We start from the raw sequence: 15,879 nt of genomic DNA on the forward strand, positions 1-15,879 counted from the left end.
TTGGTATTCACGTTACGTTTGCGCATGCGGATTGTACGTAAGCAAACGACGTCGATCGACACACTGAAAACGTGGGACGGCATGAAATAGGGCAAATTTGTGCACAAGAGACGACAGTATAACCCGCATACAGCGTGTATTTCCCGTCTTTCGTCTGCGGTGTGTGGAAGGTAAGCGTAGCCTGGATGCAGATCCGGAGCAGGCTGTTTCTATATGTGTCAGGAGAGCGCAGCGCTAAGTAATAACCATATAAGGATCTGAAGCATGGCTTCGGGCTTTTGGCTACCGTTTCATGGTCAGTGTGAGGATGAAGGCTCGGTTTGTGTGTATAACACAAGTGAGGAGGAACGCTGTTCTTCAGCATCCCATAAATCCCCCATAATCCCCCATCTGCCATTGTTTGGAGCCGGGGTGGGTGTGATGTCACCCTCAACTACACTGAAGTCCTGTGCGTTGCATAAGAGGGACGTTGAAAATGCAGTTCAATGAGCCATTTCATTTACTGTCTGCATTAACCTGCCTGTTCGTCTCTATGTGCTCTTAATGTGTCTCAGGTGTTGATGTTGGAGTTTGCAACACACTGTGCGTAACAGTGGTGCCTAAACATGGTGAGGCTGGAGCTGGACCAGGTGGTGATGAGGAGGATGAAGGAGGAAGACATTGAGATGGTCAAAGCCCTCATCAAGGTTTGTAAAACATGCAGACAAAGCTTTGGTTTGCTTTGAACATTTTTAAAAACTTTCTTTCATCTTTTTTTGTGAAGGAGGGCTGCGAGGGCACAGAAAACCGTCTCATCTTGCACATCCTCACTCGGCCGCTCTGTCTTTTCATCCTGGCTGTGTTCAGCTCAATCCTCCGCTGTCTCGTTCACTCTTTTATCCTGGCCCTTGCTATTCCTGTCTTCCTGCTGATTGTCTTTCTCAAAATCACCATGCCACGGTCAACGGGTGTTCTGGGCAGCAGCCGACCCTCGTGGGACTATGTGGGCAGCAGCTACAGAGGGACTCAGAATGAAACACTAGAGAATCCCTACTGCAGGATCAGTGGCAAGACACCAGTGACGAAAAAGGTTGGTCCTGTTTCGGCTCTGCTGAATATTAAGTCTTTTTAATAGATATTGAAACCAAATAATGTTATTTATTGTTTTCAGCAAAGGCGCAAAGTTGGGTCCAAAAACAAGGAGATGTCAACAGAGAAGATCACCCCAGAGAGGGAGCAGGCAGCTGGCCAGGTGTGGCTGGCAGAAAGCGATGGTGAGATCCTGGGTTGCATCTTTAGAGAGAGTGAGACACGAGCGGGCATCAGTAGGATCTGCAGGCTAGTGATAAGCTGCTGGTACCGCAAGGACGGCCTGGGACGGCTGCTTGTCCAGAGTCTGGAGCAGAAAGAGCGGGACATGGGGGCACACAGAGTATATGCACATGTCCCATACCCCTCCAAGGTAGGGGAGGCCTTCTTCAGGAAAGTTGGCTATCAGCCACTGGGAGAGGGGACCAGTGAGGAGAACGAAGAGGAGATGACACGAGAAACTCCAGAGAGAGGGTTTCTAGGATACCCTCTTACCAAGGTGTTTTACAAAGACTTGTGATTGAGTGAGGATGGACTCAGGTGAGAGGAAGAGCAAACAGCTGATCTCTAAAGCCGAGGCTGCTGCATGTTCAGAGTTTTTGTTTAAGTTAATAATTTATTGAGGTTGTGTGAAACTATTTATTCAACTATTTATTTTGTGTGCATTTTTTCATACTTATTTTATTGTTTTTCTTTATTTATCTTTTTAAGTGGCATTTGCCCAAGGGACAATTTAAAAACATTGTTTAAAAAAGGATCAAATGCTTATTATTTACTGACTGTAAATTACCTAAAGCTCATAATAGTTGTAATAGTACAAGCTGCACAGTATGGTTTTGCAAACTTTTTACAAATTGCTCCTTTAATTTGATGACATCATTACATTGCCTCAGGTGTGCTGTCCTCTCAACATTTGTGATAAAGTAAAGCCTTTATGTCAAATGTGTTTCCTAAACACCTGTCTGTGTGGTTCTTCACACATATGTAAGCACATTAAGTGTGTGTGTGTATGAATGCACGCATTTGTGTGTGATACAATACAGCCGTGTAGGAGGCTGTACAGTTACTGTATAGGAAGTGTGTGTGGTTAATGTGAGTCTGCAGAATTTATCGTTGTCTATCTCTGCACTTCCTTGGCTTTCATGCTCACCTTCACACAGTTTGTGCATCTATGAGTCTACAAAACGGCACGACCTCCCTTCACTTCTGTGTTCTTGTTTTTTTCTTTGTGTTGATGCTGAAGATGGTGGAGAAATTAACAACAGTTCCACAACAGTGTACGCTTTATTGCATAGTAGTATGTATTAAGACCACAAAACAAGGACATAAAATGATTAAGTACAAATACAGATTCATTTGTAATGGAAACATAGCTCCACAATATACAGTCAATTTAAAGACAATTAATATCTGACATGCAGATTTTAGCAGAGCACATTGGAGGTATGCTCAGGTGCTCAGGCATGTGTGTGGTTTGCAGGTGAATGACAGTTTATGTGACTAAGCGGGGAAATGCACACAACCACCCCTTGCCTGCCTGAGGCTAACCTTAATATGGTTAGCAGCCCTCACGCTTGCATTTCACGTCTACCCGACAGCTAACCTCAGACGATGTCAGTGTAGCATCAATCTGCCACAGATAAACACCACAGGATGTTTGTACAATGTTAATGTGTGTGGGAAGGAGGCATATCTCACCTGATGTGGGGACAAATATAGGCCTTATACATCGCTTGCAAAATCATGCAAGCGAAAGCCATAGTGGAAAGTTACTGTCCTTTAATTAACTTTAATGAAAAAGCCCAGACACCTAGTAACGCAGCAGTGTTGTTACATGCACAAGTAAGTGTGAGGTCAGGACATTTTCACCTTGTAAAAAAGAAAAAAGGCTGTATTTATACACTTCTTGGTCATCATCAGGTTGTTTCTTCATGACTGTCAAACAGCAGACACCTGTAAGCTGGGCTTCTACCCGCCTGATCTGTAGCTATTATTGTTGTCAGGAAACAGATGTGAGTTCACACACTGGAAAGAAAGCCTGTTTGCGACTGTGGTCATACACGTCTGCACGGTATGGCTGTGTGTGTGTGCATGCGCACGTGTGTGTGTGTGTGTGGGCGGGTGGGTTTCGGAAAGTATGACTTGGCAATTCTTACACCCAGTTTCTGCCCCTGACTTCAGGTTAAATGAACATGTCTGGCCATACTGTAAAACTCCAGCACACACAAGCATGCAGAGATGGTGCATGAGAGGGGTGGTAGTGCACGTGAGCGTTCATGTGTGACTGTGAGGTGACCTTGGTCAACTGTGGTCAAAGCCGGAGAGCTGGGTGGGAAGTGGTTACATATAGTTTGGCATTTGATCAGACTCTTGAAGTCTAGAAAAAACACATGCACACAAGATCAAATGTGCAGAGGCATTAAGCTTAGTGCACTGTCAGAGTAATGCAATATGATGTGAGGTTGCTGTGAGCGTGCAGACACATGCACGCACACACGCACACACACACACACACACATGAATCACTCAAAATTTGGGGGGCACCACACAATCATAGGATAAATTAGATAAATTAGTTCCAGATGACATATAACATATAGACTGTGTTAATGACATGCTCATACAGATGGCCTACGCACACACACACAAACACACACACATAGATGAGCTCCAAAAACAGACTCCCTGGGAAACGGTAAATTCCCCAAACCACAGAGTGCATGAGAGGGTGAGGGGAGTCATGGGAAAGCAGGATGCCTGCATGCAGTGCCACTGAGTGAGCAGGCTGGGCCAGAGCTAAAACAGACAGAGAAAAGAAAAGACGAGAGCAAAATAATACACATCCTGATTTGGCACCGGCGGATGACAGCATCCGATGGTTCAAAGGCGTATGAGTGAGATTTATCCACAAACTGTGGTCGGTCAGCTGGCTGGCTGGTCTAGCAGACATGTAGGGTGAGGGAGGTCGATTACAGTTCTGCTCCCAGCCTGACACAGTTTGGGAAAACCCAGATCAGAGGACAAAGTAAGTGTCAGGGCCTCCGATGTCGGGGAACGCCTATGGCTCCACCAAATCTTAGGGCCCCAAGGAAGGGTGTGTGTGTGTGTGGGGTAACTATCGGTGGAAAGGCTGAGTAGCAGGAGAGGTCAGTGGCGATCTTGCTGTGGATTAAGGTGAAGGTATCTGAAAGATTTTACTTAATGATCTGAGAAAACCAAAGTACAGAGGCTGGTGGCTGGGTGAGAGAGTGGAAACTTCCAGCCGGTTGGATATGTTTACTGACGTCTGTGAAAAACTTCAAAGGTTGCAAATCACGTCAAACACGTCTCTCATGTGTGGTCAGATTTATTTGTAAAAAAACACAAAAAAAACTCTGTAATCTGCCACTTCAGGAAAATGACTCTATTGCCTCAAATGGATTCCCCTTATCAATATGTGAATTTTTATCTACTAATTTGAAAACACATAAGCCATTAAAATAGAAATAAACGTGGCTGATGAACAGCTCATTATGAGCTTTGATTTCAGTGCAGACAGACAAAGTTACTCAACCATTTATGTTGCTTCACGCCCCCCAAAAAAGTTCGCTTTGAAAAATCTTTCTGTCCAACCAGAAGCTGCAGGATGTTTATGTTTAGAGGTATATGTTCTCAGTTCCCTCCCTTTAACCCCCTATCACACACACACACACACTTTCACTCTTTCTCATATACCTCCATTTATTGTACGCACACCCGGCGAGTGACAAAGCGTGTCTTTTGAAATGATTACGAAGTTAGACAGGTGAGCAAGATCAATACGTTCTTATTATGTGTTGCATTCATATTTTCATTGGACAAATATTTTTACATGTTGTGCACTGTGCACACCACTGCATGGACAATAAGGAAGTTTATTTTTAAATGTTTTCACTATACTACCATACTGTAAGATTGCATAAAGTAAATCTGTTTCAGTAATTACAGCCTACTTGTGAGCACTATTAAGGTTTCAGTATTAATAACTGATGAACTTGGTTTCACAACAGGTAATGAAACTGAGAATGAGTGAAAGGTTTGTTAGTAAATGTAAGTCGTGTTCTGACTTTCCATCAGTGGCACTTGGTTAACCACACATTTTACATGCATTTCTTGTGCCACATTATTAATTAAACATTAGGATCATTTAATGAGTTTTTAGGTGATTTCTAATCAAATATTTTGCCAAACAGATCTACCTGCTGTTTATGCCTGTAGCTAATAGAAAGTATTTTTGATCCACTTGGTTCAGTGTGCTTTTGCCCAGGAAAAAGTTCATTTATCATTACAAGAACATGCGCTGGGCAAAAGGTCGGCATGAGACCTATCTCTGCTTTGTGGTGAAAAGGCGAGTGGGCCCAGACTCCTTGTCCTTTGACTTTGGACATCTCCGGAATCGCAATGGCTGCCATGTAGAGGTGAGTGAAATGGGATAGGACAGGAAACAGCCATTTAATGTGTGTACAGTTATTATATTATTAAAGACTCCTCAGAAATGGGACCTAATGCGGGCTGACAAATGTGTATTAACGTTTCTTTGCTAACTTTACATTGTGTCATGGCCCTCTGTTCTCTCATCTTGTCTGTAGCTGCTCTTCCTGCGCTACCTGGGAGCCTTGTGCCCTGGTCTGTGGGGCTACGGAGTCACTGGAGAGAGAAAGATCAGCTATTCCATCACCTGGTTCTGCTCCTGGTCTCCTTGTGTCAACTGCTCTCTCAGACTGGCCCAGTTCCTCAGCCAGACGCCCAATCTTCGCCTCCGGATCTTCGTTTCTCGTCTGTACTTCTGTGACATGGAGGACAGCCGTGAAAGAGAGGGGCTGAGAGTGCTGAAGAAAGCAGGCGTGCACATCACAGTCATGAGTTATAAAGGTGAAGGCATACATCTGTGGAAGGTGCCAGAGATACATGCTCTTTTTCTTGTCTTGTTTTTATCAGTTGTTGATAATCATTTTGTCCATTCTTCCAGATTTCTTTTATTGCTGGCAAACCTTTGTGGCTTGTAAACAAAGCCGATTCAAGCCCTGGGATGGGCTGCACCAAAACTCTGTTCGCCTGGCCAGAAAACTCAACCGCATCCTCCAGGTACAACATTTATCATATTTTTCCTTCATTCAGGCAGGATGAGGCCCATCCAGTAATGATGTGTTTAAGATGTTATTTTTCACTTTCAGCCATGTGACACAGAGGATTTACGAGATGCCTTCAAGCTTCTTGGACTGTAAAACCTACCTCCTCCGGTACAACCATTAAGTCTATGAGAGAAGACCTGTTAGTCCATCACTACAACTGCTGAACTGAGAATTAGAAAAACTGAGAAAAAAATGCTTTCAAGTTGTGGCAAGGCTTGTAATGTCAGATAGCTGTTGCTTGCTGTTTCTGTAGCAATGTGTGAAATAAACGATACACTCCAACACCATAATTGTCTTGTGTTGCTGATGTTAACTTGCGTTTGATAGTTTGTTGGAAGTTGCCATTGCTATTGTCTTCTCCCTGATTAATTTACAGTTTTCTGTACAACCTTCTACCAGGAAATATTTCTGTTTTATTTTTGTTTTTTAAATGACAGAGACAAAGATAAAGATACATATAAGGTACATAAGGTGTCACAGCTTACTTATTTTATTTAAAAATATTTATCCTTATGGACATACATATTCTTTCTTTGTTAGGGTTGATAGAGAGCAAACACAAAGATGAGAGGTGAGAACTTGGCCCTTACTATAATTTACACGCCCTCCCTCACCTTACATGTCTGCACAAATGTATTTCTGCCTCAAGTGGCCATTTGAGGAACTGCAGTTGCAGGCCACCCTGTAAATTTGCCCCTGCTGGCAGCATTGGCAAACTATTAATACCACTGTATTGTTGTGGTCTTGCTACAGATGTAAAAAAAAAACTACTCTAGCAGCAAGTAAAACATTGGTGCACAACAAGGTGGAATGTTCCTTTAAGAGCATCAGTGAATCAGTAGCAGTGGCGCAGGGTTGCCCGGTTGTGCGCACATAGACTGTGCATTACGGTCACGCAGCGGTGAACGCCGCACGGACACAGCACTCACCGTCACCACACCACCACCACCGGCGTAAAAGTCAAGATGGCGACCGAGGGTCACAGCGATTATGAATCGATCCTCTGTGTCAAACCAGAAGTTAACGTTTACCGAATCCCACCGAGAGCATCCAACCGGGCTATCAGGTGAGGAGGGGAGGTTTCTGACCCAGCAGCATCCGACCTGCACCCGCTAGCATCCGCTCAGCCCCCACTCACGCACCCTCACGTAACGACGGCCGTAATTTGTGTACTGGTTTCGGTTGTTTATTTGCAAGGTCACCAGAGATAATGAACGCTTGTTCCACACAGAGCAGGAGCTAGCATGGATTAGCTGCATCCTGTCAGTGTGTGCTCTCCTGCAGTGGCACGTCAGAGCAGAAATAAAGCTTACGCAGCCTTTATCATCCTTAATACTAGAAGTGCTAGCTAAATACTCTCGTGTAGCTTATCTGGCCTTTAGGCAGCATCTTTGAATCTGCAAGTCTTACTCAAGGACACTTCAGCAGGGTGGATGTCAGGAGGTGTAGCTGCTCCAGCCTAAAGACAGTGTCAGTAATATATTATTATGTTAGGGAGATGTTGACAGTGGGTTGTTTACCTCCAGCTTTCATTGGCTGGTCCTTCAGCCTGACCTCCTGCAGCTGCAGCTCTGACTGGACATGAGACTAGCCAAACAGTAGCAGAAGCCTCAGTCCCATGAGACACAGGATTGGTTAACCAGTGACCATATGTATAGTGAGTAAGTGTGATGATGTAATATTTCAGCCCAACGTCTCAGTCTGATGCCTTAGTCACGTTTTGCTCACACAGAAAATGAGCGTGTCTGGACTGGGTAACAATAAACAACTTTCCTCCACTGTCAACATCTGTCTCAAAAAGCTGCTGTCACCAGTTCACCTACATCACAATGACTGTCTGCCTGTGTGTGTGTGTGTGTGTGACTCAGGGCGGCTGATTGGAAGCTGGATTCTCCTGATTGGACAGGACGCATGCGTGTGACAGCCCGGGGCAACGTGGCCTACGTGAAATTGGAAGACAAAATCTCTGGTGAGAGAGACACAAACAGGACAGCGCCATTGTTTACTGGCGCTGTCGCTGCTGTAAATCATTACGTTGTGTAGTCTCCTGTCCGCCACCCGCTCTCTCTTACTCATTTATTCCAAGGTGACCCAGCCTGCATCCAAGCGAGCACTCTATGTGGAGGCGAAGAATTGGGTGTGCTAGTATTTTGGGGCTTTTAATGCTAAATCTTTTCTTATGGTTGGATAGAGTTTTGGCTCGTGATCCAAATTGCCCCTGAGCCATCTTGCAAAACAGATAGTGAGGACATTTCTTTTGTTCTAATTAACAGGAGAGCTGTTTGCCCAGGCTCCAGTGGAGGAGTACCCTGGCATTGCAGTGGAAACAGTCAGTGACTCAAGCCGTTACTTCGTGCTACGCATCCAAGATGACAGTGGTGTGTAAACTATTAATCAGTGAGCCACAAAAAATATTTGTAAATGTACTCATAACTTAAAGAGACAGTTCATCCCAAATATAAAATATTCATATTTTATCTGTGGCAGTGGCATTCATCTGTCAATCTGTCATCTATATATCATATCACAGTCATGATGTTGAGGGTGAACTTTCCTGGATGTAAATAATTATAGAAGTGAGTTTTGTGTGTGTGTATATGCTGCAGTACAGATTGGTCTAACCATGCTGTGCTCCTCTCAAAGGCCGCAGCGCCTTCATTGGCATCGGGTTTGCAGACCGAAGCGACGCATTTGACTTCAATGTTGCACTCCAGGACCACTTTAAGTATGCTGTTGGTTCATTGTGTAATCAAAAATCAGTTCTCCACTGAATATTTCTTGCAGCTTCTTTTTTTTTTAACTCTTCTTATTTTCAGGTGGGTGAAACAAGAAAGTGAACTGATCAAACAAGCTCAGGCTCCAGACTCCACCCCTAAACTGGATCTGGGCTTTAAAGAAGGACAGACCATTACTCTTAATATTGGAGTAAGATTATGTTTGTGGAATTTATCTGTTGGAATGTTGGCACATCAAAAGTACCTTTAATAAAACTAAAAACTCATGCACTCATTTTATTTATCTACCTAGCAATCAAAAAAGAAGGACAGGTCCCGTCCACAGAGTTCAGGAGGCTTTGGACTCCTTCCACCTCCCCCCAGTGGCAAGCTAGCCCCTCCCCCTTCATCCAGAACCACCAATCATAACACACAACCATCAGCAGGAGCAAGTGACACTGGTAGGTAATCCTCAGGTTTGAAAGCTGGAAAGTTAATACAATATATATAATACTCATCACTGTTACTGTGGACACGTGCACCTGACCCCTCTGCTGAAAACTGCACAGCCATACCTATAATTCACTTCAGTAATGTGCTGTTCTTCCCCATTCGAAGTGCAGGTTTGTTTTTTTCCAGCTGCTTCATAGACTGTGAGACATAAAATGTGACCTGGCAGCATCCCCTCAGCAGTCACACAGAATAAAAGTTCATGCACCTGGCCTCTATGAAGCAGAGGAAACTTATGTCGTTGCTGAAAACTTGTATTTCCTTATCCCCATCGGGGCTTGTTTCCACTGGAGCACTTGTATCCACAGACTTACAGCAGAGGTGGTGAGTGCAATGTTATACCGACCAGCGCCAAAACTATGATGAATAAATTGTAAAAGACAGGAATTTTCCTATAAAAAATGTTGCTGTGTTCTCTCTGGCCTTTGGCGACATTGAAACCACATTTACAAAGCTGTGAAGTGTCGTGTTTTCCTTTTAGCTCTAGTGTTGCCCAGCCACTGCTCCAGTGCCATATGCTGAGATCTGTACAATGATCAGAATACAGTGATATTGACACTCAGTGCATTTTAACTTTAATTGACCTCCAGTGTTTTTGGTGATGTTGAAAATGTTTGAGGTGACATCTCAACTGTCTGAAACCATCAGAACAGCTAGAGGCTTTCAGAGTAAGTTTGTGGTCTAATATAGACCCAGATGAGTTTAACAGTTCTTCCTACCTGCACATTCAGTTTAACTCTTTTGTTAAGTTTGAGGTCTCTGCACCCTTTACACAACCACCTCTGCCCAAAGAAGAAGCACTATATATTTCTGTTGTCTTCTTTAGATATCTCTACGTCTGCCTGGCTTTCTAAAAGTGACTTCTTCTATCTTAGGACATAAACTTATCAATCACCCTCTGTACTTATCATCTGATGGTACTGGCCCTTTAAGCAACATACACATTTCAGTCGACAGTTCAATGCCAGTGAACTTGCCGTTGTCTCTTTTCTGCACTCTCAGGTTTTTTGCTGGACCTGGACACCAGTAACTCCAACTCGGAGGCTCCATTCAACACCACCACCACCACCACAGCCAGTTCTGACCTGTGGGGAGATTTTGATTCCTCGAAGTGAGAAGGGATTCTGTCTGCTTTTTCTCCCTCTGCTCTCTCTGTAAATTTATGCAGCAATTTTTGCAATTTTATTTTCCCCATCATGGGGTCCTGTATCTCTCCCTGCCAAGCAGGGTTACCCCCCACACGTTTGTTTTATTTAAGTTTTTCATGGTATTTGTTTCACAAAGTCTTTGGATCTGCCTCTTCTTCCTCCTTATCTATACACCCATCTATATTTTCCTGTTTAACTCTGCATTTTTCCTCCTCCATAAAGTGTTTCATTTCTATCGTAGTGACCACAGTTAGAGATTTAAAGGGAGGCATAATCATCAATATCTCAAGAACAAATCTAATGATCTATAGTACTGAATGAATTTTATGTACAGAGAATATTTATGTAAGTGTACATATGGTCGGTGGTTTGTAATTATCGTCGTTAGTGTTGTCATCTGTACTGTAAATTATTTCTCTCCAAGTCTCCAGCGGTGGGACTGACTATATGCACTGACAAGACAGTTGAGTCTATGTCAATAGTAGTTCATGAAGTCTGCATTTAACGCAGGGATTGTCTGATATATTTAGAGTTAGATTATCGAGAAGTTTACCACAACTTGATTTTACTTGAAAGAATCCCAAGGCTGATTAACAGAGTAGCTGCGCTCTCTAGCACTCTGTGGCCGGCTCTGCAGCTGTTTGAACACATATTCCAGTGGGAGCCATGTGCTTTGTAAGTCAGGACTCATGCGAGTGGGAATAGTTGTGGGTTAGTTGGGAGAGGGTGTTAAGAAAAGACAGAAAGGCAACAAGTGCTTTTTATCATGGCCTCAGGGGGAAGCAAAGATGATTTTGTCCGTGTTATGTCATCTGCACTCAGCACAGCTGTTAAAGCTGCGACTGGTGAGTCATTCAGGTCGCGACCTCTTCCCCACCTCAATGAATAGGTCTGTGTTTCTGCACTGTCCCGTCAGTCTAGTGGAAAGCTCCTTAAATCCTCATGAGAAAGGTGAACATAGACCTCAGCCACAGCCTGTTGTACTGTACAGTTTAACTGTGATTCCATGTCCAGAGTGTGATGTTGTTAATGGTATTCTGATGCAGACAAATGCAATGTGGGACCAAGCTAGTGTGTGTTCCATGCAGTGTTTTGTTGTGATATTGTCATGTACCCAGAGATAAATTAGGGGATATCGCATGCACGATGTGCGATGTGATGATGGGTGTAGACTGGAACACATAACAGGTTGTGTGAGTATACAGTTTGTCAGTGTTTGTTTATTGTCCAAATTATATGCATTTCTCCCAAATGTTATGTGTTATTCAAACTGTAAATGTGGCTGAAATTAATATGCAAAGAAAGATATAAACAAAATGCTTAATGACAATATCTAGTATTGTTTGTTTGTTTTCTTTTTTTTAAGAAATTATTTCAGGGACAGATTCTGTTACATTTTATTGGGTAGAATAGTGCACAAAATATTGGATTGTCGACGCGTACCTAACAATCCACAGTGGAGTGGTTCTTTTTTCCTTGTACAATGACTCAGTGCTGCTATAGGCCCATTACTACAGTACTTTAAATGGGTCGTAAACCATGGAAGACATGATCTGTGTCCAACAACACACAGGTGATATGTGCAAAAATCTTCACTTTTCACACACAATCAAAATACTAATACATAAACATAGATATGACTCAGCACACTGTATGTGTGTAAAGAGAAAGAAAATAGACCCCCAGGTGATGAACAGTGGATTTATGGTGTTATGGAGGTGTTTTTTATGATGGCAGCCCCTGGTGCTGGTCAATTTCACCACTCTGGACAACATCAGGCCTTGTTTGCCCAGGTTTTGGGGTTGCTACGGCGATTGCGGCAGCGCTTCCTATTGGATGATCTCTCAATGCGCCTTGGCCACCCGGATAGCTCTCGGCACAGTTCAGCTGGAATGTGCAAAAGAAGATGAATGATTGTGCAGCCTAACAACACAGTGTTTGTTATACGCATAGACTGTCTCACCTTTCAGGTACTCATCCTGTTGGCACACAGTCCTCATGCAGATCTCTTTGTTGATCACATAGACTCGAGGGAGGCTGCGTCAGCAACAGGATGAAACATGAACAGCAGTTTGACAGTGATTCAATAATTAAAACTTCTAAAAGTTTGAGCCTGGCCTGCAGCTGAATGTGCACTACACAAGTACTGTGCATAATTACAGTTTTGGAATATTTGCAGTGTTTCTGTAGAGAATGTGCAGATCACCTGTAGAGACAAAGACCACCAATGCATCTCTTGACTGGCCTGTGAACAGAGTACATCCTGGTGCAAGGATACATCTCCTCCCTACAGTCTGCCGAGACAGGAGATGCAGATATTAGAATCCTATAAAGCACAATGATACAACATCCAATTTGCAGGCACTCACTAGATGGTAAGATGCCTCCAGGTTCCTCAGTGGTCTCTAGAAACAAAGAACGAAAACACCATCATATTGGGAAAATATCTCAGCAGTGAACCTTGTCAGTGACTCACAGACTGACAGTTGTCATGTGATCTAGAAGTGTAACTTTCTTTATGAGGAGAAGAGTATTACCGGTCTGCTGGGCTTGGGCAACAGCTGTGAGCGCTGTGGAACAGAAACCACATGAGGGGAGTGTTTCGCAGCACAAAAACAAACACGCAGCGACTCAACCATAATTAAACAGGATGATTTGTGTGTTCTGTTTGGCAGCGTTACCATGGAAACTGCAAAGGAGCAGGACCACTGGGAGGCTGCCCATTCCTTCAACTTGTAAGAAGTAAAGCTTTACGAGCTGGAGGAAACTGAAAAGAGGAAAGGAGTCAGGATGATTTCACAGTGGAACTGCTCAATATCCTCACTATGACTTTTTGCTGTTTATATTTCCTTTAATCCCCTTGCATGTAAATGCTCCCAACATTCCAGGTCACCGTAATGTTTTCCTTAAGTTTTGCTTCAGCTAAGAACACAGATGTTCAGTGTAATGCAGTGTTTTGGGTGGTTATCGTTGTTATAAAAGAGAGCCTGATGTCATTTTCCTACATTTATTTACTTTAGTATTTACTGGACTGCTTGTAAACAGCTTGATAAAGTAGCAGTGGAGCAAGAAAACACATCATCTCCGAAATGTTGTTTTTCTTCCTCCTTTGCTTTTCCTCTCCCTCTCTCTCCTCTCCCGCCCTGCATCATTCCTCTCGTGATGTGTCAGTGTAACTTTGGAGTCCAAGATGTGAGTTCTCTCAAAAGAATGTGTTTTTTGTGCCCTGTTTGAGCACCCCCCCCCCCACCCCTCCTCTGTTACAGTCACACATTCTTTCCCAGATTTCTTTTCAGAGAACATCTCTGTGCTGCTTTCCAACTGTACAGCCATCTCAAGCCAATCTGTGCAAGTTTTCAGCAGTGATGATCCCAGAGTCACACGTTTGCAGTTACTGAACTGAAAACTCTGCATTGTCCTGGCTCAGCTGAGTGTTGTGTTTTTCACTGCTTGTCCTTTGCATGCAGACTAGCCACACACATCTCATAACTACGATGTCAGCTCAGATGTGAAACGGTTAACCAGCCAAGCATTTACACATATAACTCATGTTTGCATCTATTTAACATCTCTGGATGTGAGGTACCTTCCATATGTGCATTGTCTACATAGTGTGTGAAAATATGATAAAAAAGTAATTTTCTCATACTTACAATGTTTGCTGTCGTCCACAACTGCTTTAGTTTTATGAATCTTTTGTCTTCACTCTTTCCCCTCCTTCCCTCTCCTGTACCCTCCTCCTCTTCCTCCTCCCCCTGTCCTCCTTCCCATCACACTTTTCTAGTTTTTGACTATTTTTTTCTGCCTGAATCTGGTAAACTCTACTAACAATCTGCATGCTTTATCTCGGTTTAGTATTTCTAGTATAACACCTACCCTATGTGAGTCAGAATAATTTTGGGACGATCATTGGCGAATGGAATGGAGCATCTCTGCATTGTACTTTAAGTGCATGTCGAACATCCTGTGTTGTTGTTGCTGCTTCAGTGTCTCATTACCACACATTGGCTGTTGTCCTCCATTAATAGACCAGGTAAAGAGGACAAATACGTCTAATAATAAGTCAAAGTCAGAGGGGCAGAGATGAAGCGTAAGATCGGAACTTCAATACAAAGTGCAGTTTGTAAGCTTCTGTCATTTATTTCTTGTAACACACGTTTGTGTTCGTTTTATTTTTTGCTGTTTATTTAGAAGATAAAAGACTCAAATTAAAAGACTACTCAAGACCTGGGCCTTTAAGGTGCCTTTTGCAATACTTAATTCAACCAGCAGGTGGAGCAATGCACACAGAAAGTGAGCCCAGGTTTTCAGCACACAGACCTGCTGAAGTTATGGACCCATCAATGCCATGATCGGAGTTCAGATCTGGTTTGTATAACAGACATTTGTTTATTTAAAAAGAACACTATATTCTAATGAATGACAGTCCTCTGTTTTACACCTTTCCAGTACATGTGTTGCACAGAAGGGATTCTCCATGGAAACCAGAGTTTGTTTAATTCAATTAAGGGAGTTAAGAATTAATAAAATATGTATTAATCATTAGATGTTCTACAAATCATCAAAATATGATTAAATATTATTATTTCATCAATTATAAAACCCAAAGTCTTTGTTGTCACTAAATGCAATTGATATGTTAAACGTAAAAGTTCACTTTAGACTATTGGAAATCTCTCCCTCATCTTGTGTAAATTGTTCAACTAAATAGAAATATCAACATTTGATTGAACCATTTATTATGAATCATTATTTATTTAATTGCCATGGGAATCAATTTATTTCCCCTTGTTAGGACTTTGGTAGATGTGATGTAAGTACATTATACTTTCAAGAAAGGAGCACCATGTGAATTCTATAAGACTTCTGATCCACACTAAGCCTAAGGAACCTATTCTCTGTCACCAACTGTCTGCTCACCGCTGTCTGTAAATAGGTTAGCTGTGGCAATCAAATTTGTTAATCAAATTTGGATTTTAAGAAATTTGCTGCCACGTATGCAACACCGATCCTCAGTTTACAACCTTCAGATATCCCAAGTGCTTATCTGTGCAAAGATGAAAGTGACTATCAAGGCCCAGTTTCTGACCTTTTGTTTGGGAAGGCCCTTTGTGTTGATAAGATGCTTCTCATTGAGACCTGTTATAGCTGCTTTGGGAAGGACACTTGACTCCACTCTGGCTCCCATGGACTTGAGCAATATAAATATTGCAGCACATACCCCTGAAGTTACAGACAAAAACACTCCCTAGGCCCGTTCAGTGCAAGAGGGAGACACTCATCGTCCCC

At 42.9% G+C, this 15,879-nt stretch overlaps 4 protein-coding genes across 4 annotated transcripts; 3 read left to right on the forward strand and 1 right to left on the reverse strand.

Moving 5' to 3' along the window:
- The first annotated feature begins 44 nt into the window (after positions 1-44).
- On the forward strand, positions 45-1,887 carry nat14 (N-acetyltransferase 14 (GCN5-related, putative)). Its single transcript, XM_028426052.1, has 4 exons — positions 45-170; positions 555-686; positions 764-1,069; positions 1,151-1,887. The coding sequence occupies exons 2-4, from the start codon at positions 606-608 to the stop codon at positions 1,586-1,588; spliced, it is 825 nt and encodes a 274-aa protein (XP_028281853.1). The 5' UTR covers positions 45-170; positions 555-605; the 3' UTR covers positions 1,589-1,887.
- Positions 1,888-4,761: 2,874 nt separating this feature from the next.
- On the forward strand, positions 4,762-6,318 carry aicda (activation-induced cytidine deaminase). The gene is made up of 5 exons (XM_028426086.1): positions 4,762-4,852; positions 5,339-5,504; positions 5,676-5,958; positions 6,056-6,171; positions 6,261-6,318. Exons 1-5 carry the CDS (start codon positions 4,833-4,835, stop codon positions 6,309-6,311), a joined length of 636 nt encoding a protein of 211 aa, XP_028281887.1. The 5' UTR covers positions 4,762-4,832; the 3' UTR covers positions 6,312-6,318.
- An 835-nt stretch (positions 6,319-7,153) lies between these two features.
- On the forward strand, positions 7,154-11,752 carry LOC114448677 (adaptin ear-binding coat-associated protein 1-like). Its single transcript, XM_028425794.1, has 7 exons — positions 7,154-7,284; positions 8,087-8,187; positions 8,492-8,596; positions 8,862-8,943; positions 9,035-9,143; positions 9,246-9,393; positions 10,445-11,752. The coding sequence occupies exons 1-7, from the start codon at positions 7,184-7,186 to the stop codon at positions 10,555-10,557; spliced, it is 759 nt and encodes a 252-aa protein (XP_028281595.1). The 5' UTR covers positions 7,154-7,183; the 3' UTR covers positions 10,558-11,752.
- A 219-nt stretch (positions 11,753-11,971) lies between these two features.
- mfap5 (microfibril associated protein 5) lies at positions 11,972-14,328 on the reverse strand. The gene is made up of 7 exons (XM_028426035.1): positions 14,244-14,328; positions 13,272-13,357; positions 13,128-13,160; positions 12,960-12,995; positions 12,797-12,884; positions 12,554-12,627; positions 11,972-12,477 (listed from the first exon to the last, which is right to left on the reverse strand). The coding sequence occupies exons 2-7, from the start codon at positions 13,312-13,314 to the stop codon at positions 12,365-12,367; spliced, it is 387 nt and encodes a 128-aa protein (XP_028281836.1). The 5' UTR covers positions 13,315-13,357; positions 14,244-14,328; the 3' UTR covers positions 11,972-12,364.
- Positions 14,329-15,879: the final 1,551 nt, after the last annotated feature.

This window comes from Parambassis ranga, chromosome 16 (assembly GCF_900634625.1).
Source record: "Parambassis ranga chromosome 16, fParRan2.1, whole genome shotgun sequence".
NCBI lineage: Eukaryota > Metazoa > Chordata > Actinopteri > Ambassidae > Parambassis > Parambassis ranga.